The 24,000-nt window shown below is 53.0% G+C and overlaps 3 protein-coding genes and 5 non-coding genes across 8 annotated transcripts in view; all 8 read right to left on the reverse strand.

Annotated features, from left to right (window-relative positions):
- Window positions 1-1,715: 1,715 nt before the first annotated feature.
- RPS11 (ribosomal protein S11) lies at window positions 1,716-3,753 on the reverse strand. Its single transcript, XM_077747386.1, has 5 exons — window positions 3,647-3,753; window positions 2,878-3,009; window positions 2,620-2,695; window positions 2,232-2,361; window positions 1,716-1,890 (listed from the first exon to the last, which is right to left on the reverse strand). The coding sequence occupies exons 1-5, from the start codon at window positions 3,659-3,661 to the stop codon at window positions 1,767-1,769; spliced, it is 477 nt and encodes a 158-aa protein (XP_077603512.1). The 5' UTR covers window positions 3,662-3,753; the 3' UTR covers window positions 1,716-1,766.
- On the reverse strand, window positions 2,455-2,540 carry LOC144217802 (small nucleolar RNA SNORD35). The gene has a single exon (XR_013330956.1). It is a non-coding gene; the product is annotated as a small nucleolar RNA SNORD35 (small nucleolar RNA).
- A 7,791-nt stretch (window positions 3,754-11,544) lies between the features above and the next one.
- Window positions 11,545-15,227, reverse strand: RPL13A (ribosomal protein L13a). The gene is made up of 8 exons (XM_077747312.1): window positions 15,142-15,227; window positions 13,456-13,528; window positions 13,004-13,069; window positions 12,719-12,820; window positions 12,445-12,530; window positions 12,209-12,268; window positions 11,842-11,964; window positions 11,545-11,660 (listed from the first exon to the last, which is right to left on the reverse strand). Exons 1-8 carry the CDS (start codon window positions 15,154-15,156, stop codon window positions 11,574-11,576), a joined length of 612 nt encoding a protein of 203 aa, XP_077603438.1. The 5' UTR covers window positions 15,157-15,227; the 3' UTR covers window positions 11,545-11,573.
- Window positions 12,066-12,153, reverse strand: LOC144217801 (small nucleolar RNA SNORD35). Its single transcript, XR_013330955.1, has one exon. It is a non-coding gene; the product is annotated as a small nucleolar RNA SNORD35 (small nucleolar RNA).
- LOC144217800 (small nucleolar RNA SNORD34) lies at window positions 12,337-12,408 on the reverse strand. The gene has a single exon (XR_013330954.1). It is a non-coding gene; the product is annotated as a small nucleolar RNA SNORD34 (small nucleolar RNA).
- LOC144217798 (small nucleolar RNA Z195/SNORD33/SNORD32 family) lies at window positions 12,597-12,681 on the reverse strand. Its single transcript, XR_013330952.1, has one exon. It is a non-coding gene; the product is annotated as a small nucleolar RNA Z195/SNORD33/SNORD32 family (small nucleolar RNA).
- Window positions 13,323-13,406, reverse strand: LOC144217799 (small nucleolar RNA Z195/SNORD33/SNORD32 family). The gene has a single exon (XR_013330953.1). It is a non-coding gene; the product is annotated as a small nucleolar RNA Z195/SNORD33/SNORD32 family (small nucleolar RNA).
- A 949-nt stretch (window positions 15,228-16,176) lies between the features above and the next one.
- FLT3LG (fms related receptor tyrosine kinase 3 ligand) overlaps window positions 16,177-24,000 on the reverse strand; it is a 9,774-nt gene continuing 1,950 nt past the window's right edge. The window contains exons 5-8 of the mRNA XM_077747195.1: window positions 23,745-23,890; window positions 23,127-23,265; window positions 20,857-21,041; window positions 16,177-16,406 (exon numbers count right to left, since the gene is read on the reverse strand). Of these exons, the coding sequence (XP_077603321.1) occupies window positions 16,194-16,406; window positions 20,857-21,041; window positions 23,127-23,265; window positions 23,745-23,890 (683 nt within the window). The 3' untranslated portion in view covers window positions 16,177-16,193. The remainder of the gene's footprint in view (window positions 16,407-20,856; window positions 21,042-23,126; window positions 23,266-23,744; window positions 23,891-24,000) is intronic.

Consider the following 24,000-nt stretch of genomic DNA (forward strand, 5'->3'; position numbering starts at 1 on the left):
CCAGCGCGGGGTGGGGCGGGCTCTCGCAGGCTGCAGCTCCGGGGCGGTGCCCCCCTCTGACCTGTCCCTGCCCCTTCCTGCCCTCTTTGATGCGGCCCCACTTCCTCTGGCAGGAACCCCCGCCCTTACCGGGTCTGGGTAAAAAAGGGGCCGCGGAGCCGGTCCAGAGAAGGCGTCCCTGGAGGCGGCAGCTCCTCTCTCCTCACGGCCCTGTCTCCCAACCCTTGTACCAGTGCTGTGGCTCAGTCCCTGGTGCAGGCATGGGGGGCAGGGACGTGGGGACACCCGCGGCACCGGACCCCGAGGGCGAAGCCAGCAGGCGTCTCCGTCCCGCTGTGACTCGGTGAGGGTCTTTCCTGATTCTGGAAGTCAGTGCCTTCCCCCCGCCCCCCACCCAGTCCCCAACCTTCGTCCCATCATCCCTAACTTTATGTGCTTAAGGTCTGTCTGCCTCCGAATTCTGCCTGTCGCCACCTGCGGTCTCAGTCCGTCCTTATCTCTGTAACTGATGCTCAAGGTCTCTCTCCCTTTTCTCAGCTCTTCTGGAACAGAATGCTTTCCACTGTTCCCCTCAACCCCTCTCCCTTCCCGTTTCCCCCTGACACTCAAGGTCACTGTCTGGCTGTATCTCTTTCCCTGGAAATTTTTCTTTTCTTTCTCTGTATTTGCCTGACCCTTGTCCCCATTTCTCCCCAACTCCAAGGTCTCTCCTCCCCCGAGACCACCCCAACCTGGTCTCCCTTCCAGGGGCTTCCTAGCCCACCTCTGAGCGGCCTGTGATCAGGTGCTGCAGCTCAGGCTGACTCCAGCTTGGCCTGGCTCCGCCACACGCGTTCAAAGCCCACTTCCTGGGGCGCCTGGGTGGCTCGGTCGGTTGAGCGTCCGACTTCGGCTCAGGTCACGATCTCACAGTTCGTGGGTTCAAGCCCCTCGTTGGGCTCTGTGCTGACAGCTCAGAGCCTGGAGCCTGTCTTCAGATTTTGTGTCTCCCTCTTTCTCTGACCCTCCCCTGCTCATGCGTTCTCTCAGAAATAAAATTTAAAAAAATTATTAAAAACAAAGCCAATTTCCTTGAGTTTTTGGGCAAAGGAAGTCTCTTGAACCTCAGCCCTGGAGCTCAGCTACTCACCGAGGGGAGAACCTGCCCCCGCCTCAGATGAGTCCGTTCATCTGCAAAGGGGTCTGGTGCTGGCCCAGGAGGGGGTGGTGGGGCCTGGGAGCGGGGGCTGTCTGGCTCTCCCCCCTCCCTGACTCCTTCACAGAAAAGTCACGAAATCCCAGGTTAAGTCAAGACTCCTGGGGTTCAGAAAGAGGCAGCACAGAACTCAGCAAGCCCATCCACCCCCCCCCCCACCCCCAGCCAGGCCCAGAGGTGGCTGCTTCTTCCTCCCCCTCCCGAGGGGGCCAGAAAGGGCCCAGCCCTGAGTTGAGAACCCAGGGACCTACGCCCTCATTCACTTCCTCCCCAGAGGCTGAGGGGTGAAGGGGGGGCACGCCCCACCACCAGGTAGAAGACCTTTCTTATTCCACACCAAGCAGTGACACGGACCAAAACGAGACCCAGACTGAAGAGGACACGAAGGGCTTGGCTCCGAGTCCCACCCATACATAAGGGGCTCCGGGGGATGAATGAGAACCCCGTGTCTGCATCAACCCCATCCGATTCCCAGAGCTGATCCCTCCGGTAAAAGCGCAGGTACCCAGAGCCAGGCCCGTGACTGGGAAAATAACTTTATTTTCTTCAGGGTGTGGGCAGACGCCGAGCCTCAGAACTTCTGGAACTGCTTCTTGGTGCCAGCGGCCTTTGTGACTTTGAGTACGTTGAAGCGCACAGTCTTGCTCAAGGGCCGGCACTCGCCCACTGTGACGATGTCGCCGATCTGGACATCCCTGTGGAGGTGGGCAGGGGCGGCGTCAGGGGCTGGGCTGCCCCACGCAGGCGACAGGAGGCCGAGGCCTGTCCCCTCGGGCTCCACCAAACCCTACCGAAGCTCGGCTCCAATCCCACCTGCCCCCAGACGTTGTTCACAAACAGAGCGTGCAAGGCACTGAACTCAGAACCCGGTAGAGGACACTCCAACCCTTGCGGGGGCCTCCGGGCAGTCTCCTCACACCGTCTCCTGTAGTTTGCTACCCACACAGCGGCAGAGCGCCCGGCTGGCCCGGGCCAGGTCCCAGGGTCACTGAGACCACCCCCTCCTCCTGGGAACCCGAGGCCCCACCACGTTCACCTGAAGCAGGGGGACAGATGCACGGACATGTTCTTGTGGCGTTTCTCAAAGCGGTTGTACTTCCGGATGTAGTGGAGGTAGTCTCGGCGGATGACAATGGTCCTCTGCATCTTCATTTTGGTCACCACACCTGGGGGGAGGGGCCAGATGGCAGGTTAGCCCCCCTGGGAAGGGGAGCCTTGGGCCGCCCAGAGCATGCTGGGAATTGGGATCCTAAGCCCTGCTTCTGACATCAGCTGTGCCAAGTGGCTTTCTCAGCAGGGCCCGTGGCGGGCATCTGAAGACCATCGTGAGAAGACATCATTTGCCAGTGCCCTCCTCGCCCAGGAATCCAATCGTCCCCCAGACCCAGAAGTCTGAACCCAAGCCCCCAGAAGTCCTCACTCACCAGACAGGATCCGTCCTCGGATGGAGACGTTACCAGTAAAGGGGCATTTCTTGTCAATATAGGTGCCCTCAATGGCCTGAACAAGGGAGAGAAAGGAGTGAGCCTGGCACAAAAAGTTCCTGAAGCAAACACGGGGTGTGGCCTCAGATACGCGAACTACAATTCCCATCAGCCCCGGGAAGGGCCACTCCACTCCGTGTGTACACACGTGGGGGGCCCACCGGGGCGCTCCTTCCGAGAGTCTCTCCAATCCCCTACCTCCTTGGGCGTCTTGAAGCCCAGGCCGATGTTCTTGTAGTATCGCGGGAGCTTCTCCTTGCCAGTTTCTCCAAGCAGGACCCTCTTCTTGTTTTGAAAGATGGTTGGCTGCTTTTGGTAGGCACGCTCGGTCTACGTGGATGAGGAAGAAGCTGGTAAGGCCGGGGCCGGCACCCTGGCCAGGAAATGCTTCCCAGAAACCCCCAGATCCCACCCTCTCCAGCCTTTCCTCCCTAGACGTCAACCTCCAGAGCCTGGCTAACTACCACCTAAAACACTCACCCCAAGAGGGGAGTTCAGACTCAACTCTGAACCGGAGTTACTTCAGTATTTACGCTCTAAAACACCTGAATCCACTCCTTAAAACTCAGACGTAAACACTAATTCCTCTGACATCCAGTACACCTTTCTGGCAATGATTATTCTCCAAGTCACAAGGCCGCCCACTCAGGATTCTCTCATATGATATACTTCAGAAATAAACACCCAAACGACGGGCTTCCTGGATTAACCCGATGGCCCAAGGCCTCCAGAAGTAACTCTCAAGAGGCTTGAGCCTCCCCTAAAACCCCACGTGGGGAGACCCGAGTGTTTAGGCAGTGCTAATTAGGTTAATTCAAAGACACAGCCCTCCGCCCGAATTAATGTCCGGAAAATCGAGGCCGCCTGGCATTAACCCCCAAACTGGGGCGCGGGTCCTTCTCTCCAGGACGCGCCCCCGAGGCCGGGAGAGGGCCCCGCCACCTCGTCGGCGGCCCGGAGCCCGCACCTGAATGTCCGCCATCTTCCCGGCCGCCTGGAAAAAGGAAAGCCGCGGCGGCGTCCGGGTTTCCTTATCGACCGCACAGGGGCTAGAGAGGAAGTGACGAAAGGGGGCGGGAGCACGGTTTGGGGCGGTGCCTCTGACGCGACGGTGATTGACGGGAGGCCCGAGCCCATCCCGCGATTCGGAGACTGCAGGGACCCCCGCAAGATGAAGGGCAGGGGTTCGGGAAGCGGCACACACTGTCTCGCGAAAGTCAGGCCACGATTGCGCTGGGCGCTCCAGTTCACGTTGGGAAGGCGAGGTCAGCCTTGACCCTGCCTGCGTTATCGCGAGAGTTATAGGGCGGCAGTCCTGTTTCAGCGGGACTATGATCACATGGGATTTGAGGACCGCGTGGCTCGGTTCCTGCAGAATTCAAACGCGATAGAGTGACGGCCATCTTTTTGCGGGGCGGGCGGCTGAAGGGTCTCAGGAGCATGGATAACGGCACCGCCATCTTTGTGAGGGGCGGGCGTTGACCATGATTTTTTTTTTTTCAAGTTGCATGGACGTTGTTCTTTATGTTCTGTTTCATTCCCAGACGAAGGTTTAGCGAATAAAAACCCTTCTGCTGATGTAGCAGCACTGTCTGTAACAGCACTGTTCAATAGAACTTTCTGCAATGATGAAAATTTCTAGGGGCGCCTGGGTGGCTCAGTCGGTTAAGCGTCCGACTTGGGCTCTGGTCGTGCGGTTCGTGGGTTCGAGCCCCCCTTCGGGCTCTGTGCTGACAGCTAGCTCAGAGCCTGGAGCCTGATTTCGGGTTCTGTGCCTACCTCTCTCTCAGGCCCTCCCCTGCTCACGTCGTCTCTCTCTCTCTCTCTCAGAAATAAATTTAAAGAAAGAAAGAAAGAAAATGTTCTATATCTGCACCACTCAGCACCTGGCCACTGACACTTGAAATGTGTATGAAACTGAGGACCTGAATGTTTAACTTAACGTTTTTAGATTTAAATTTAAATAGCTACATGGAGCTAAGCCTATGACATTGGACAGTGCGGGTCTATAACTGGATACGCATTTTTCCCCCCAAGATTTTAAAGTAATCTTTACACCCAAGGAGGGGTTCAAATTTACAACGTTGAGATGAAGAGTTGCATGTTTTACTGAGCCAGCCAGATCCCCCTTATTTGTGATTATATAAATTCTTAGAAAGCAAAGTCTGGGGCGCCTGGGTGGCTTAGTCGGTTAAGCGTCCGACTTTCGCTTAGGTCATGATCTTGCGGTTCGTGGGTTCGTGCCCCGCGTGGGGCTCTGTGCTGACTGCCAGCTCAGAGCCTGGAGCCTGTTTCAGTCTGTGACTCCCTCTCTCTCTGGCCCTCCCCTGCTCACGCTGTCTCTCTCTCTGTCTCCTAGAAATAAATAAAACATTAAAAAAAAAAAGCAAAATCTTATGAAACAGAGGGGTTTTTGTTTGTTTGTCTCTGGGTTTGTGTGTTTTTGGTTTTTGTTTTTGTTTTTTTAGATTCAACGGACAAAGAATTGCTATCCTTGAGTCCAAACCTTCCCTTAGTCAGTTTGTGTACTTACCCTGTAGCATGGGGCATTGGTGCAAACATTTGAACAAGCTTCTCCCTTGTGATCTGGATCTTGTCTCTATTTTACATTCTTAGAGCCGAATGCTCTTTTTCTCCTCTAATTTACATCTACATCTAATTTTTTAGAAGTTTATTTATTTTGAGGGAGAGAGAGCGTGAACAGTAGTGGGGGACAGGCAAAGAGAGAATCCCAAACAGACTCTGAGCTGTCAGCGCAGAGTCCCAGAAGGGGCTCCATCTCACAAACTGTGAGATCATGACCTGAGCTGAAATCAAGTATCAATCTATTGAGCCACCTGGGTGCCCCTGAAGGCAAGAATTTTTACTGGGTTTGTTCTCCAGAGCATCTGATGGCTGTCATACACGAGGTGCCTAATTTATGCTTGTGCATTAAGTCACTAAAGGAACGAATGGAGGATTGGGATGAATCAAAATGTCCACCATTACAGCAGTGAGAGGTATAAATCAAGGCATAGCTCCACCTTGGAATATTCTGCAAGCACTTAATAAATGTGAGGTAGATCAGTCAATCCAGAAATGAAAAGATTGCCAGCCATATTTTGTTTTTAAGTTTGCAATTCGTTGTGAATAGGTATTTCATGTGCACGATACAAATTCAGAAAGAACAAAAATAAGAGTCGGTTAAGACTCTGGCTGGCTCTTGATCTCCGCTCAGGTCATGATCTCACCAGTTGTGAGTTTGAGCCCCCTATCGAACTCTCTATGTCAGTGCACATCCTGCTTCTGGATCCTCTGTCTCTGCCTCTCCTGCACACTCTCTGTCTCTTATAACACAGCAACACACACACACACACACACACACACACACACCAGAAAACAAAACAAAACAAAAACCCCAGAAAAATGCAAAAATGAATGGCTTTCTTTCCTACTCTTCTCCCCAGACACCCACATTCAGTTTTCTTCTCTAGAAGCAACTATTGTCATCCTGCTATCAGCTTCCAATGTGTCTTCTAGACTATTTTACCCTCAGTTGAATTTGTACATGGACAAAGCAAATTGCAGAGCAAAAGGCCTATTATAACCCACAAAGTCTACTCTAAATATTTATTGACAATCTATAGGATGACTGTCTTTTTTACAGCTGGTTACTGTGATATAATTGTGGACTATATATTTGAGGGTATCACAGACTGCTTTGTTCAGTAATGTAGCCAGTAGTTACATGCCGTTATTTAAATGTAATCTGAGGGGGGCGGGGGGCTGTTGCTGGGTGGGAGAGCCTGTGCTTCCAGGTCCTGGGTTCCTGCGTTCGAGCCCTGGCAAGTCCAACCACTGGCTCTTCATTCTTTAAGAGATACCGATTAAATTTAAATTGAATACAGTTTAAAACTCAATTGCTCAGTCACCCTATTCATAAGTCAAGTGCCCAGAAACCACATGTGGCTTGGATATTAGAGAAGATGCAGAAAATTTTTATGAACACAGAAAATTCTGTTGGACAGCCTTGCTATATATGTATATATACATACGTATGTACATATATATGTATATATACACATACATACATATATGTATAAATAATAATCTTACAGTCTTTATTTTTTTTTAATGTTTTATTTATTTTTAGGAGAGAGAGAGAGNAACCCACGAACCGCGAGATCATGACCTAAGCGAAAGTCGGACGCTTAACCGACTAAGCCACCCAGGCGCCCCTAATCTTACAGTCTGTAAGTTGTAATAACTTCAGAGATGTAAATGCTACCAACTTACAAAAAATAATTTTAAAGTTTAGTTACTTAAATTTCTCTTACACAATAGCTTTGAGAATTTAAAAAAAAATTTTTAATGTTTTTATTTATTTGTGAGAGAGAGAGGGAGACGGTGTGAGCAGGAGAAGAGCAGAGAGAGAGGGAGACACAGAATCCGAAGCAGGCTCCAAGCTCTGAGCTGTCAGCGCAGAGTCCGACACGGGGCTCAAACCCACGAACCGTGAAATCATGACCTAAGCCAAAGTCGGACACTTAACTGACTGAGCCCCCCAGACGCCCCAGCTTTGTGAATTCTGAATGAAATGTTTTACTGTTGTTGTCATCTGTACGCTCAAGGTGAGGCTCGAACACACAATCCCAAGATCTAGAGTTGCACGTTCCACTGACTTAGCCAACCAAGCTGTGAGGGCAGAGCTGGATGTGGGGCTCAAACCCACCAGCTGTGAGATCATGACTTGAGCTGAAGCGCTTAACTAACTGAGCCACCCAGGTGCCCCTAAAACATTTTTAAATGTAGTTGCTTCAGTCCCTTTGACGGTAGCACTAGAAGGGGATGACTTTTCATTTTTCTGTTTTAAAACCTTCTATATTGGGGCGCCTGGTGGCTTAGTCGGTTAAGCGTCCGACTTTCGCTTAGGTCATGATCTCGCGGTTCATGGGTTCGAGCCCTGCATCAGGCTTTGTGCTGACTGCCAGCTCAGAGCCTGGAGCCTGTTTCAGAGTCTGTGTCTCCCTCTCTCTCTGACCCTCCCCTGCTCATGCTGTCTCTCTCTCTCTCTCTCTCCTAGAAATAAATAATAAAAATTAAAAAAATAAAAAATATATAACAATAATAAACCCTATATCCACCCCTCTGACACCTGCAACTGACCTCATAGTAGGTTTATTATTTTTAAAGAAAAAAGTAATTTCTGGAGTGTTTGAACAACTTGATAAGGATTTATTATATTTAGTTAAATAAGACAAAAGCAGGCTTCAGAGTTGGTATCCACAGGGTGTGCTGAACGATGTACGAAAGCGACTTAGAAAAAAGCCTGGAAGGAAATGTAAGCTGCTGCCCTGGTGGTTTGCGTCTCCAGATGGTGAGATTAAGTGTGATTTCCTCTCTGGTTTTTAAAATGCTCAGTATTTTGCAATTTGCTCAGAATAGCTGGTGAGATTTTGATGATAAGGGAAAAGGAAAAAAAAAGACTGCTTCACCGTGAAGGAGGTGGGGCCGTTTGGAGATATTTAGCTGCGCAGTTTTCAATGACCACAACCCGCAGTAGGAAGTACATTCTGCAATGTGACCAAACACCTGTTTCTCTCTCCTCCTCTTCCCTTCCTTCCTCTTGCTTTTTCTTTTTTTCTAAGTTTATGTATTTATTTAAGTAATCTCTCTACCCAGCGTGGGACTCGAACTCACAGCCCCGAGATCAAGAGCCACGTGCTCTTCTGTTTAAGCCAGCCAAGCATGGCCTTCCTCTTGCTTTCTAACTTTCTCCTTTCCTTCCTGCAACACACTGATTCTTTTTTGTTTTCGTTTCTATTTCTATCTTCATTAAAAAATTTTTTTTGAATGTTTTTTTAAAATTTATTTCTGAGAGAGAGAGAGACAGCGTGAGCAGGGGAGGGTCAGAGAGAGAGGGAGACAACAGAATCTCAAACAGGCTCCAGGAGGCTCTGAGCTGTCAACGGAGAGCCCGACGCAGGGCTCAAACCCACGAACCATGTGATCATGACTTGAGGTGAAGTCAGACGCTTAACCGACTGAGCCACCCAGGCGCCCCATATTTCTATCTTCATTTTAAGCGTGGTTACAACACCACATTGATTTTTCAGATCTCCAGTGTCAAAGAGCCTTGATGTCCAATAATCCACTTCAGCCAACTCTAGTTATTACCGCTTGAGACTATTTCCTGCCTCTTGCGGGCTTCAGACATACTTACCAGGGTTTCACAACGGAAATGCAAACCCTCCTTGACCTGGAGAAGCTCCCGTTCCCCAGCGTGCACCCCAAGACCTAGCAAAATGAGACCCTCCCTTGTGGCCGGGACAGGAAAGGTTGCTATCACCTGGCAGAGATGGGCCAGGCTGCCCACGCGCTGTAGAGGGCGCTTCGGGGGTGGGCGGGTTGGGCAAGTTGCAAGACCCGGCTCTGCAAACATTTCTGCTGCTGACCCAGAGGTTCGAGTCTCCATATTTGCCCCCCAGGAAAGATTAAGGGACGTCCAGAAAGTCTATTTGCATTTTCAAATGGTGAGCGATGTGGAGCTTCTCCTGTGCTCATGGACCATTTGTAGATCTTTTTGGTGATACATTTCTCCAAATTCTTACTCAAATTTACTTGGTTGTTCCCTGGAGTTTTTTTGGTTGTTTGCTTTTAATATACAGCCGGCATACAAGTTCTTCACAAGATGGCTTGCAAACATTTCCTCCCTGTCTGGGGCTTTTTTTTTTTTCACACATTCAAAAAAGTTTTTTGGATATTGATTTCTGAGAGAGAGACAGAGGGCGAGCAGGGGAGGGGCTGAGAGGGAGGCACAGGATCCGAAGCAGACTCCAGGCTCTGAGCTGTCAGCACAGAGCCCGAAGCGATGCTCGAACTCGGGAACCCCCGCCACTGAGCTGACTGAGCCACCCAGGGGCCCCAATGCGGCTTGTTTTACGGGTTTACAAAGCCTAATCTATCTTCTTAAGGGCTCATGCTGCTGGTGGGACTCTAGTGTGCTGCTTAACAGGGTTTTGTTACTAGTATTTAAACTCTGTAGGCTCTGGTCCCTTCTGGAGGCACTTCCTGCAGCGAAGGAGAGCCTCAGGAAAGCTAAAGGTACCACCGATTTGTTAAATAACTCTGAGAGAAAATGTAAGCCCCTGAGCTTGGACGTCTTAGGAAGATTAATCATGACAGGACATGGGAGTTACAATGTGCCCTGTGAATCAGAGTAAAATGTTTGTCATATTCAAGTGGTTTTCGGGGCGCCTGGGTGGCTTAGTTGGTTAAGTGTCCGACTTTCGCTTAGGTCATGATCTCGCGGTTCGTGGGTTTGAGCCCCGCGTCGGGCTCTGTGCTGACTGCTGGCTCAGAGCCTGGAGCCTGTTTCAATCTGTGACTCCCTCTCTCTCTGACCCTCCCCTGCTCATGCTGTCTCTCTCTCTCTCTCCTAGAAATAAAGAAAACATTAAAAAAAATATATTTAAAAAAAAAAAGTGGTTTTCTTTGTACTGTTAGGCATTTGAATATTGAACTTCTCAATTAGAAAACTTCCAACTATTGAGCACCAGGGTGGCTCAGTTTAAGCATCCAGGTCTTGATCTTGGTCCAGGTCAAAAGATCTCTGTGGGTTCAAGCCCTGTCGTGCTCTGTGCTGACAATGCAGAACCTGCTTGGATTGTGCCTCTCTTTCTGCTCTGGCCTTGCCCGTTAATCCCCAAGCGCACGGAAGAGGTGACAGTGAAGAGCTTGCTTGGTGGCTGCTAAATCCTCCGTTTACCTGTCTAGAGCTGAAAGGTCTAGCTTTAGTCTGAAAGCATTGTGAAGGGGCGCCTGGGTGGCTCAGGTCATGATCTCACCGTTTGTGGTTATGGTTTGTGGGTAAGAGCCCCGCGTCAGGCTGTGCTCACAGCTCAGAGCCTGAAGCCTGCTTCGGAAGGTCTCGCGCTCTCTGCTCTTCCTCTGCTCACGCTCTCAAAAATAATCATTAAAAGTTAAAAAGCACTATAAAAATTAACATTCCCACTTCCGCTACCTCATTACTACCTACAAGCATCACGTCCATTTCTTTCCGGAAAGCACAGACCTCCTGGGGCTGCACAGACCAGAACAGCCCACGTGACCCCCAACGAAGCGGCAGGTTTAAGATGGTGGCAGTTCCGTACTTGGCAGCTGACTTGACTGACGGCTTTATGGCCACTGGGCAGCCTCTGGCCACCTGGTTTCAAGAAACAGAACTACACAGGAACCTCAAGGAAATGCCTTGGGAGGGAAGAAAAACTTCCTTGAAGGCAGGTTATAACCCAAGGGTTGTGACAAGTGACTTTTCTCGGCAAGAGGCCTCACTCCCCTGGGCCTGCCTCCGCAGCGGACACACACTGCAAAGACGCCAAATTTCTTTAAAAATAATTTATTAGTTTCGGATCACAAAGTACAGGGAAAGCCCAAGGGCAGTGCCTGTGACCCCTGGCCCTACTTCCCCGTGCAGGCGTCTGCAAATCGCTTTGTGCCACGAGGCTTGGCCCCTAGCGTCCTCACCCCCTAAAGGCTGTGGGGGGAGGGGCCAGCACCTGACCACGGGGGAAGTTTGGACGTGCCCGCGCACAACGCAGGGTTCCCCTCCGATCGCCTTCCAGGTCTCTTTTCACAAACACTGAAACTGCCCTAATTGTTCCAACTGTCACCTTACTAAACCTTCACCGATGAGGTGGTCATGGCAGTTTATGCCTCTAAAGCCCCTAGAGCCGTGTTTGGGAGGCCCTGCCTGACGACAGGCACTAAGGCCCTTCCCAGGGTCCCAGTGTTCTAAGTCCCAGGCTGCCTGCAGCGCCGGGACAGCGGCCCCGGGAGCCCTGCATCCTAGGGCGGCGACGGAGGAAGGGCAGGCCAGGCCAAGCATGAGGAATAAACAGTCAATTTTATTGGGCTCACACCAGGAGGCCGTGGGTCTTGAGGACCTCTGTGTATCTGCTGATCTTCCCCTCCACGTTCTTCTCGGCCTGTTTCCGGAGCCTCTGTGGGGGCAGGACACACGCTGGTCAGCGGCTGCGCCTGGGACAGGGCTCCTCCCAGGACCGCTCCCCTCCCCGCTCCCCTCCCCGAGCTGGGCCCCAGAGAGAGGGTCTGGTGCTGAGCCACCGCGTCCGGAGAGACCGCCCGCGAGCCCGGCGCCCTTCGCTCCCTGCCCATCCTCACCACGAGCTGCTTCTTCTTCCGGTAATGGATCTTGGCCTTCTCCTTCCTCTTCTCCTCCAGGGTGGCTGTCACTGCCTGGTACTTCCAGCCAACCTCGTGAGCCAGGCGCCCCAGGTAAGCAAACTGGGGGGGAAAGGGCGCAGTTAAGCGGAGGCACAGTGGCCAAGGCACAGAGCTGACCTCACTTTTCTCAGCAGGCCCAAGCTAAAGATACCCCCGCCCCCCTCCTGGCATCAGCTGAGCCATTGGCATTATCGGCACCGCCCGCAGAGGCATCCGCAGACCATCGTGAGAAAAGAGACATCATCTGCCAGTGTCCGGACCTCACACCCACCCATAGTGAGACCACTCTGCGACCCCGACTCACCTTCCGCGTAGGCTTCAGACGCACCACCTTGAGGGCAGCGGGAACCACCATCCGCTTTTTCTGTTAGAGAAGGGAGAGGAGCTTGAGAGACTTGGAGTGAGGACCAGATGGGGGAAGGCGGGCCCGAAGGGCGTCTCAGTCAGGGCTGTTCTCACGAGGGTCAAACAATGTAGGTACAACTGGGCACCATCACTGACGCCGGACACACGGACACCGCGTGGGAATGTTGCGCTCACCTTGTCGTAGGGCGGCGGGATCCCGTCGAACACCTTGAGGCGCTCCAGGGCGGCCTGGCCACGCTTGGTCTTGTGGGGCAGCATGCCTGCGGGCAGAGGGACAGCAGGCTCGCCCAGGGGGCTCGCGGGCACCCCGCCCCACCGACACCCAGGCGGCCTCAGATGGTAGTGCATGTGGAGTCATCTCATGGTCGGAGAACTCGAACACGAGTGGGAGACGTGCTCATCACTGGCCGCCCGGCCGGCCCCGCCCGCAGCCTCGGGCCCAGCTCACCTCGCACCGTCCGCCAGAAGATGCGGCTGGGCGCGCGGAAGTGGTAGGGGCCTCGGGACGGGTTGGTGTTCATGCGCTTGCGGAGGAAGGCCAAGTACTTCACTGGGGAGAGACAGCGCGGCGGAGCCTTAGCCCCCAGACACACACACCCCCAACCTCCCAGGCGCCTGTGAGGGAACTCCGAGCACTTCCCACCCCCGGCGGGCTCACCTTCGGACCCGTCGAAGCCTGAGCCATGTCCCAAGTCAACCCTCCCCCCAGCCCTTCTCCCAGGTCCTCACTTACGCTTGTTTCTGTAGAAATTGCCAGAAATGTTGATGCCCTCGCAGCGCACGACGACCACCTTCCGGCCTAGAGACAATGGAAAAGTGAGGTGACCGAGGTGGACGATGGCTAAGTAGCCAAGGGCTTTACCTTCAAACTGGCCACCACCCACCTGCCCAGTTACTGCCAAAGACCTGGAAATGGGGTCCCTTCAACCACGGAAGGGACCACAAGGCACAAGACAGCTGAGGCCCCGCAGGGGAGCCTCTTGCCCCCCCCAGTCAAACGGGAGAAGAATGTCCCATGTTGGAGCCCAGGCCCCAGGGCAGGGAGGGGCTGGCAGGTCTCAGAGCGGTGCATGGGGTTGATCTCATGGTCGTGAGACTCAAACGAAAGATGGTGATTGCTGCTCATCACAGACCTCCGGTGGGACTCCCCCCCCCACCCCCCAGCAGCGAGCAGAGCGGACTTACCCAGCAGCACCTGCTTGGCCACGATGGCCGCCAGGCGGCCCAGGAGATGCCCTCGGCCATCGAGCACCAGGACCTGGTGGAGACAGGGGGAGAGCTTAGATGCACCGAAAGCACCAACTCCCACCCCGAAGCAACCAGCGCTTTCTACTGGTTTCTTTCACCTTCTTCCCCAGAGCGCCTCCTAACCATTATCATGCCTGGAAACTAGGAGCCAAGGCCCACCTGACAGATGTGGCCAAGCAAGCAAATGGCAGACTCAAGACCTCAGGAAATGGGATACACCAAAGACCTTGCCTCCCATCACAGCTGCCTGAAGGGCAGGCATTTTTTTAAAAGCCCAGATTTAAAAGCCTGAGAGAATGTGCTGGATTTGAACAAAGGCTGGCCACACTGGCCATCGATCCACTCAGAATTTATCATCTGGAATACCAGCTGTGCAATCCTGAAAAGACTGAGTCTTTCCTGATCAAAGGCAAGACCGTTTCCAGCACAAACTGACTAGTAACGGAAGCGGGCTCAGCGGGGGCGAGGCTCCGTGGAGCAGACAAAAGCCTGGGACCTCACGTCCCCTAACTGTGTCCCTGGGTGAACTGCTCAACACCGAATCTGCAGCTGCTTCACCAAGAGCAAAATCCCCACTCTTACCGAGTGCTTGTTATATACTTGTGATTGTTGGAAGGCAGAAGGGTACAGAATCTAAAGCCAGACCTCCTGACAATGTGACTTTGGCTAAAAATCTCCAGCCTCCTCACCTAGAAGATGAGGATAACAGGATCTGCCTCAGGAACGTTACGGGAAGGTCAGGGAATCACACAAAATATAACACAGACGGCGCCGGGCCCACAGCAAATGAAGGGACACGTGTTCGATGAAGTCCCCTTCCACTTTCCTGACAGCACACACTTGTTTTTCCTCAACCGCTCAGATTCGTTACACGAAATTCACATGGGCACCATTTCCCGACCCACCCCCTCCTTTACAGAAAAGAAATGGCACAGGAGTGGGGACACTCAGATCTAAGCTTCTGTTGTGTCCCTCGAGGGCCCCCAGGCGGTTACGGACAGTGTAGTTCCCAGGGTTGTGGAGCCTTTTTATTAGTTCTCTCCTTTCTGATCTTTAAGACCAACCCCAATGAGCATGAGAAGAGGAATTCGACCCTGCATGCCGTGTAGGCGGGAACGCTCTGGACCCACTGCCTGAGATTCCTACAAAAACGCTCAGAGCCTGCAGGACACGGATTAGCAGTCCCACGAAGTGGGTGCAACACGCGCCTGGGCGGGGGAGGGGGAGCGACCTCCATTTTGGCCAACCCTCTAAGTCTCACCGCCGCGAGGCCGCCCTGGCGCTTTCCGCGTGCTTCCCCGCCGCTGGGGACACATGGGTCTCATTCGGCAAAGGCAAACGAGGCCTAGTTTCAAACTAACTCTACCCGTGCTGGGAGCCCCATAACCACCCCTGAGGGAGGAACGATGCCGCATGTGAACCAGTCTCGGACAAAGAAAAAAGTCCCAGTTTATCTCCTATTCCCCCAGATGCACACTCTTCTCCGACCAAAAAGCTCCCCATTTCGCTCAATGACCAAGTTTAGGTCTCACAATACACCTATGAGGGGAAAGAGGGCTCAACCCGGCCCTGGCCTGGATCCCACCCGGCCCCACGCCTCCCCGGCCCGCGCGGAGCCCGCACCTGAGCCTCCGCCATCTTCGGCAGCCGCCTAGGAAAGGAGGAAGCCTCTGCGCAGGGTTTCTTATCCCTTGAAACAGGGGCGGAGGAAGTGACGCCGCATGGGCTGTGCGGGCAGCTTTCCGTCTTTTCATTGGCCGAAGTGTCTGGCGCGTGCGCAGAAAGGCCCCACCAGAAGGCGGGTCGTCCCCCGAACGTCCAATCCGGGTACAACTCTTCTCGCCGGCTCTTAGATAGCCATTGCTGTGCGGCGCGAGAGGTCACGTGGGGCAGGACGGCTCAGCGGGGGCGGGGCCGGCCAGCCTCGGCCGCCATATTTTTGAGGGGCTGCTAATCTCCCTTTTGGCGGAGGGGGGTTTGCCGGGTGTTCGCCGGCGAGAGGCGAAGCGCTGTTACTGGCTAAAGCGAGCGCAGGCTGCAGGGCAAGTGGTGGCCCGCAGGGGGCAGCTAGGCTCTCTGTTCTGCGCTCAGCGTAGACTCGATGCCTGTTGTGCCTCCTTATGACCTGGCCAAACCCCTGGCCTGTCTAGACCTCAGTGTCCCTATCCGTAAAACGGGTGAAAGTCGTCTTCCCTCTGCGACTTAAGAGTATATGAGGGAATGACTTCCAGGTGGCTTCTGCTGCGTCCCTTGCCTGGGACGTCCTCCTCTCCAGCCCGCCCCACCTTCTAATATCTGGCAGGTCACAACCCAGTGCTTTTTAGCTCCAGTCCTTCCCTCCAGGGAGCCTCCCCGGTATCCGGGTACCTCCTCTGGGCTCCCACAGTGCCCTTTGTCCGGCCATCAGAACGTTTGTCCACGCTGTACCGACCCCAGAGGGGTCCCGTGTCTTCTCCCCCATAGGACAGGAGCCCTGAGAGGGCTGGGCGGGTTTTGACTCCCATCTGGGTCTCCGCAGTGCGGTGCACTGGCTCTGAGCCCCAGGAGGCCTCAGAAAACGCTACTGAATGAAACATTGCATTAACCGAAAAACCAAGACGCACACCCAAACTGCCCCGTGCACACCGTGTCCCATCTACAGACAGGCGGGGCCGGAGCTGGTAGAAAAGGATGATTTATATACAATTTCCTGGGGACAAGGACTTTGTACAGAGGGGGATAGGTGGCGCTGGCGCTGGCGTTGGGGGCTGGCGTTGCCTCCATCCTGGGGAGAGAGGTAGCGGGGCGGCGTGGTCGAGGAAGGAACCAGTCTCTAGCTGACTTTCTCCGAGTCCTGGCTCTGTGTCCTCTGGCGGGTGACTCCTCGCTCTGGGCCTCAGTGTCTTCCTCTGTAAAATGGGATGATCGACGTGTCTGTCTCCCTGGGCTGTTTGGGGGCCCTTGGAGAGAGGTGAGGAGAGCACCAAGCGCAGGGCTCTGCACACACTCGGTACTGAAAATAATTCGGGGCACCTGGCTGGCTCAGTCGGTTAAACATCGGACTTTGGCTCAGGTCATGATCTTGCGGTTCGTGAGTTCCAGCCCCGCATCAGGCTCTGTGCTGACAGAGCCTGGAGCCTGCTTCGGATCCTGTCTCCTTTTCTCTCTGCCCGTCCCCCACTTGTACTCTGTCGTGTGTTCTCTCTCTCTCTCAAAAAATAAACATTAATTTTTTAATAGAAAAAGAAAATAATTCCATTGGCAATGAGCGCTCACTATGTGTGAGGGCATCACTGTCCAAGAGAACAAGGGTTCCCACGGCAGTGGGATCTGAGCGCTCCAGCATAGCCAAGCAGCCACGCGGGAATACTGAGTACTCCAAATGTATGGTCCAAAGCGACAGAGGAGCTGACTGTTACATTTTACCTAATTTAAACTTAAACGGATAGTGTGTTTCTTAGGAGAGCAGGAAAGCAGAGCAGACAGGAGCAAGGATAAGAGGAAAACTTCTCAAAGGATGGCCTTTAAAAAAAAATTGTAGGGGCGCCTGGGTGGCTCAGTCGGTTGAGCGTCCGACTTCGGCTCAGGTCATGCTCTAACAGTGGTGGGTTCGAACCCCGCGTCGGACTCTGTGCTGACAGCTCAGAGCCTGAAGCCTGTTTCAGATTGTCTCTCTCTCTCTCTCTCTGACCCTCCCCTGCTCACACTGTCTCTCTCTCTCTATCAGAAATAAATTTAAAAAAAAAAAAATTAAAAAAATTGTAGGGTCGCCTGGGTGGCTCAGTTGGGTAAGCGTCCAACTTCCACACAAGTCATGATGTTGAGGCTCCTGGGTTTGAGCCCCACATCAGGCTCTCTGCTGTCAGTGCGGAGCCGGCTTGGGATCCTCTGTCTCCCTTCTCTCTCTCTGCCCCTCCCCCACTGGTGCTCTCTGCCCCTCTCTCTCAAAAATAAAATAAAACCCACAAAAATAAAATAACTGTCATAAAAATTTCCATACACAAATGAAAACTCATTACACTTAGACACTGATCCTTGATTCCGTTATTGGAGAACTTCTGTATGTTTCAAACAACCGGAGCAGGTGAATCTACATTTGCCATGTGAATGTCATGAACTTTAAATATAGATGACGCATTTCTTTTTTAAAATTGTTTTTATTTAAGTGTTTTATTTATTTTTACGTTTATTTATTTTTGAGAGAGAGACAGAGCACGAGCAGAGGAGGGGCAGGGAGAGAGGGAGACACAGAATCAGAAGCAGGCTCCAGGCTCTGAGCTGTCAGCACAGAGCCGGACGCGGGGCTCGAACTCACAAACGGTGAGAGCATGACCTGAGCTGAAACCGGACGCTTCACCAACTGCGCCACCCAGGTGCCCTGCGGATGAAGCGTTTCTAATAAAAATTTAATGTGTGAACGGAGATGTTCTGTGGGTGGCACATACACACTGGATTCTGAAGACTTGATGTGAAAAAATGAGCAAACTGTCTTGGGGCGCCTGGGGGTCTCATTTGGTTAAGGGTCCAAATTTGGCTCAGGCCATCATCTCAAAGTTCAGGAGTTCAAGCCCCACATCGGGCTCTGCGCTGACAGCTCGGAGCCTGGAGCCTGCTTCCGATTCTGTGTCTCCTTCTCTCTCTGTCCCTGCCCCACTCATGCTCTGTCTCTCTCTCAAAAATAAACATTTTTTGAAAAATGAGTAAACTATCTCAATAATTTTTTAAAATATTGATTACATGTTGAAATGACAACATCTTGGATACACAGGGTGACATAAAATGTATTAAGATTACCTGTGTCTTTTTACTTAAAAACATGTGCCTACAGTGTACCTCTGTGGCACCGTCGGTTAAGCATCTGACTCTTGATCTTAGATCAAGTCATGATCCCACGGTTTGTGAGATCGAGCCCTTCATGGACTCCACACTGACAGCACAGAGCCTGCGTGGGATTCTCTCTCTCTCCCTTTCTCTCTGCCCCTCCCCTCTCCTCTCAAAATGAATAAACTCTAAAAAAAATAAATTTTAAAAATGTGGCTACTAGAAAGTTTATATTGGGGTGCCTGGGTGGCTCAGTTGGTTAAGTGTCTGACTTCTGCTCAGGATACGATTGCACGGTTTGTGAGTTCGAGCCCGGCATCGGGCTCTGTGCTGACAGCTCGGAGCCTGGAGCCTGCTTCCGATTCTGTGTCTCCTCTTCTTCCTGCCCCTCCCTCACTTGTGCTCTGTCTCTCTCTGTCTCTTAAAAATAAATGTAAAAAAAAATTTTTTTAAAGAAAGTTTTTATTTTTTTAAGTAACCTATACGCCCAATGTGGGGCTTGAACTCACAACCCTGAGATCAAGAGTTTCATGCTCTACTGAGAGAGCCAGGTGCCCCAACTATCAGAAGTGTTAAATGACATGTGTGGCTTGTGTTCTGTTTCTGTTTGACAGCCTTGCTGTAAGGGCTCTGTGTGTCTGTCACTTACCCTCCCGACAACTCTATGGGAGAAAGATTTAGAGTCCTTTGTACAGATAAGGAACCTGAGACAGAAGAGGGAAAGGCTTAGATGCCCAGAGAGCTCGGAGTCACGTCTTGGCTCTGTCGCTCATACGCTGTGTGACTTTTGGCAAATTATTTACGTCTCTGTGCCTTGGTTTCAGCCTCTGTGAGACAGAATAATAACAAGGCCAGCTTCTCAGTTAAGTAGGTTAATTCGTAGACAGCGCCAGCATAAGGCTGGTACCACTGAGGCATCGTACGTGTGAACAATTACTGCAAAATGCCTCCTCTTAGAGTTCTCTGGGCCCATCGGGAACCCGCTAAGCCTTCCCGCCCTTTCTCCCTGCTGGCCCACCTGCCCTCTGCCCTCACGCCTGTTTCCACATTCTTTCTTCCATCACTCACCTCCCCCGCTCCCTGCTACCCTGGGCGGGAAGCCCGGGCTCCCTGGCTTGGTGTCTGAGGCCTAGATTTTCACACCCACATTCACACCCACCGCAGGCTGGCCGCCGTTACCGGAACACCCAGAGCCTGTTCACACCTGGAGGCCTTTGCAAAGGTGGTCCCCTCCGCCTGCGTCAGGAGGCCACTGTCTCCGGGCTCGCAGACTCCAGTCGCCAAATGTCTCCCCTGGGGCCCCTCCCGCCCCCAGGTCCCCATTGAGCTTAGTCTCTTTCCCTAATCTCTCTCATCCCCTAAATTCCCCACTGGGCAGGGCCCAGGGTCCTCTGTGCCGCCTGCCCAAGCCTGTCAATTTCTAGTCCTGTTCTTTGTTTTGTTTAATTTTTTTAGTGTTTATTTATTTTTGTGTGAGAGAGAGAGACAGAGCATGAGTGGGGGAGAGGCAGAGAGAGGAGACACAGGATCCGAAGCAGGCTGCAGGCTCTGAGCTGTCAGCACAGAGCCCAACATGGGGCTCAAACCCATGAACCATGAGATCATGACCTGAGCCGAAGTCAGATGCTTAACCAACTGAGCCACCCAGGCGCCCCTTTTTTGTTTTTTAAAGATGTGCTTTTTTTAAAGACTTGGTTTGATTATTTATTATTTATTTTTTATTTTTTAACATTTATTTACTTATTTAACGTGGAGAGAGAGAGCACACTCAAGAGAGCATGAGTGGGGGAGGGGCAGAGCAAGAGAGGGAGACACAGAATGCAAAGCAAGCTCCAGGCTCTGAGCCGGCAGTCAGCACAGAGCCCAACGCGGGGCTCGAACCCACGAACTGCGGGATCACGACCTGTGCTGAAGTCGGACATTTAACCAACTGAGCCCCCCAGGTGCCTCTTAACATTTTATTTTTAAGTCATCTCTACACCCAACCTGAGGCTCGAACTCACAACCCGGAGATCAAGAGTTGCACCCTCCACTGACTGAGCCAGCCAGGCACCCCACCAGCCCTGTCTTTTTTTTTTGCTTGTTTTGTTTTTTAAGTAGGCTCCATGCCCAGTGGGGAGCCCAATGTGGGGCTCGAACCCATGACCCTGAGATCAAGACCTGAGTGAGCTGAGATCAAGAGTCAGATGCACAACTGACTGAGCCACCAGGTGCCCCAGCCCTGTCCTCCTTGAGCCCTGACTCAGGCCTTGTTCTCTCTCCCGAGACCCTCACCCAGCCTCCAGTCTGCCCCCATCACGGCCCCAGAGTGGTCTTCCTCATCCGGAGCAAACCGACCCCCCCCCACCCCCGTCCCGGCCCTGCACACACACAGCAGAGTTCTGGGCTCCGTGAAGGATTCACCAAGATGAGCAAACGCTCCGCGAGCCACAGGGGCAGCAGTCCCAGAGGCTGGAGGTGCAAGGCCCTGTGGCCTCCACAGGCTCAGCGTCACCCCCTCAGACCTCCCCATCCCCTCTGTCCATTCTGCCGGCTCACCTGCTCCCCAGGGTAGGGTGTCCTCCGTCTCCTCCTTCGCCAGTGCAGGCACCAGGCAGCGGACATCAGCAAGAAAGCCACGGGCAGCAGCAGCAGCAAGAGGAGCAGCAGAGGGGCCTGGGGGGCCGGCAGGGCTGTGGCCTCCAGGGCCCTGGGGCTCCGTGGGGGCAGCAGGGTGGAGGTGTCTGCGGGCAGAGAGGAGGCTGGGTGACTGAGGAGACGGGCTGGGCCAGAGAAGGGCAGAGCAGGGGAGGGGCAGAGAGAGAGGGAGACACAGAATCTGAAACAGGCTCCAGGCTCTGAGCTGTCAGCGCAGAGCCCGACACGGGGCTCGAACTCATGAACCGTGAGATCATGACCTGAGCCCAGGTCAGACTTTTAACTGACTGAACCACCCAGAAGCCCCTGGACAAGTATATTTCTAGTGCTTATGTATTGATTTGTTTATTCCTCTTTTTCCTCCAATCGGTTGTGAAGTCCTGACATGAACCTTATCTGTCTTATTTATTGCCAGAACCTACTACTTAGTGCTTGTTAAATGATATTATAATAGCTTAATTTCATAAATTAAACGTTTGACCAAATGATAGATTGACAAAAGGGCAGGTAATAAAACGGTCCAAGATCCTTCCCAGTCTTTGTTCCCTGTAAACGCTCACCTCGTTCTGTCTTCCCTTCACTCACTGAGCTCCAGCCACACGTACCCCTTCACTGCTCCTTAAACATATAGGCAGGTTTCTGCCTCAGGGCCTTTGCACTGGCTGTTCTCGTGTTCTCAACTTTCAGTGACTTTCCAGCCAACCACCTCAGACCATGATTCCATCACCCTGTTGTAATTTGCCTGCATAGGGCTCGTTATACTCAGATGTTTTCCTGTTTAAGTATTTCCTTACATGTTTCTAGTCTCTGTCCTCAATTAGCACGTCAGTCCCACATGTGCAAGCACTTGGTCTTGCTCCGGGCTGTGTCGTCACCAAGGACATGGTTCATAAAATGTGGTCAAATGAATGAATAGTCCTAAATGTAAGTACAGATGAAGCTTAATTTAGATGGCAAAATGTTGGAAGTGTGGGGAGAAACTGAAAAAATTAGAATGGAAGGTAGTTTAAAAAATTTTTTTAATGTTTATTCTTGAGAGGGAGAGACAGAGCGCGAGCGGGGAAGGGGCAGAGAGAGAGGGAGACACAGAATCCAAAGCAGGCTCCAGGCTCTGAGCTGTCAGCACAGAGCCCCATGCAGGGCTCGAACTCACAAGCTGTGAGATCATGACCTGAGCTGAAGTCTGATGCTTACTTGACTGAACCACCCAGGCGCCCAGAAAGGTGGTTTTTAACTCTCTCTTTCAAGGGCACCCTACATGCTCAGTGGTGGAGCGCGCGACTCCCGATCTTGGGGTCGCGGGTTCCAGCCCCGTGTATGGTATAGAGATTACTAAACAAAAGCAGGAATAAAAACCAAACGACCTGACAGATGTAGTAACAGATACAAGGACAGAAAGCCTCCAAGTAATACCGCAGTAAGGTGGGGAGAAAGTACGTACACACAGATTCGACTCGGGTCCTGTGAAATAGTCTATTTCCCCCCCTTTTCCTACTAAAACAGGGTCAGTTACAGAACGGATTATGTACTTGGCCACAGAGTAAACCTCACTACGCTGAAGAAGTCACATTTCCACGGGCACAGTCTCTCACCATACTCTTCCTGATTTCCCATTGATCCTTTAGACCTGGTGAGTCCCCCACCTCCTCGGGGTGTAGACACGCCTCCTCTGGCGAGTCTGAACTCGCAGGTGCCAGCAGTGTAAAATACACACTGGTTCTTAAAGATTTAGTAGGGGACAAAAAGGATGTGAAATGTCACACTAAATAATTACTTTTTTTTTTTTTTTAAGTCTATTTATTTCTGGGCGTGGGTTCGAGCCCTGCATTGGGCTCCTCGCTGATAGCGAAGAGCCTGCTTGGGATTCTCCTCTCCCTCTCCCTGTCCCTCCCCTGCTTGTGCTCTCTTGCCCGCGGCTCTCTCTCTCTCAAAAGAAGTAAATGAAAGTTAAAAAAAAAGAAAGAAAGAAAGAAACAGGCAGGGATTATTTTTCCCTTCTCAGAGATGGGTAAACTGAGGCCCAGTAAGAGGAGTGAACTTGGGGGACAGTGCCCGAGGTCACACAGCCCACGGGAGCAGGGCGGAGTCTGGGGAGCGGAAGGGGGGAGGCGCTGCGGGATGGGAGAGGTGAGGTAGGAGGTGAGGGGCTGGGGGGCGCTGGGGGCCTTTACCCGGCTGGCACTGTAGCTCCAGGCACCCAGAGAAATTCCTGCGGGTGATCCAGGGCTTCAAGGCCGCCAGCTGCTCGGCGGTGTCCTGCAGGAGGCGGGAGATGTTGGTCTGGACGAATCGAAGACAGCTGGGGAGGGGCTGGGGGCAGGGGAGGGAGAGGTCACCACTGCATCGCCCGCGCCTTGTGCTCAGGCCGAGGGCCTTCCCTGCCTGGCAACGCCTACCGGGGCCCCTCGTGAGGGTCTCAGAGAAAGATTGGACCCCCTGCCCCCGGGGTTGCTAAGGGGAGGCGTCCTTAGCAACGCGCAGCAAGCGGGGGCCCAGTCAGATCTGGGTCCCCAGGGTGTTTGGATCCCCTCCTTCCGGTTGCTCTCGGTGAGAACCCCTGGCAACGCCCAGCCACGGGCTGAGAAACGAGCTCGGAGCTGGTGCAGGGGGCCCGGGACCCCCGCCATCCTTCAGTGCCCACACACGTGTTATTCTCAGCAGTGTCCCCCAACCCCGGGGCTTGGGGGTTCCAGCCCCACCTTCCGTGGGTTGCTAGGCAACAGAAACCTCCCGTTAAGTAAGCCCTAGGAAGGCGCACTCCCCTGGCCTCTCCCAAGTTCAGGGCTAACCTGAAAGGCACACAAGGTGACAAAGTGTATCTCGGTGTTGACAGCCTCCAGCAGGCTCTGCATCTGGGACCCAGCCACAGCCTTGAGGCGTCCCATCCAGCGCTGGGCCAGGACCAGGCGCCAGAAGGCCCCACAGAGCTCGTCCTAGAAGAGAAAACCCAAGCTCGGGGGGCGCGCCTGCGGAGGAGGCTGGGGGCTGGTGCGGGAGGGGCCGGGGCCTGGGGTCCTGCCTCCCAGGGGAGGAGGGGGCTGACTG

This window comes from Crocuta crocuta, unplaced genomic scaffold, assembly GCF_008692635.1.
Source record: "Crocuta crocuta isolate KB4526 unplaced genomic scaffold, BGI_CrCroc_1.0 scaffold334, whole genome shotgun sequence".
Lineage (NCBI taxonomy): Eukaryota > Metazoa > Chordata > Mammalia > Carnivora > Hyaenidae > Crocuta > Crocuta crocuta.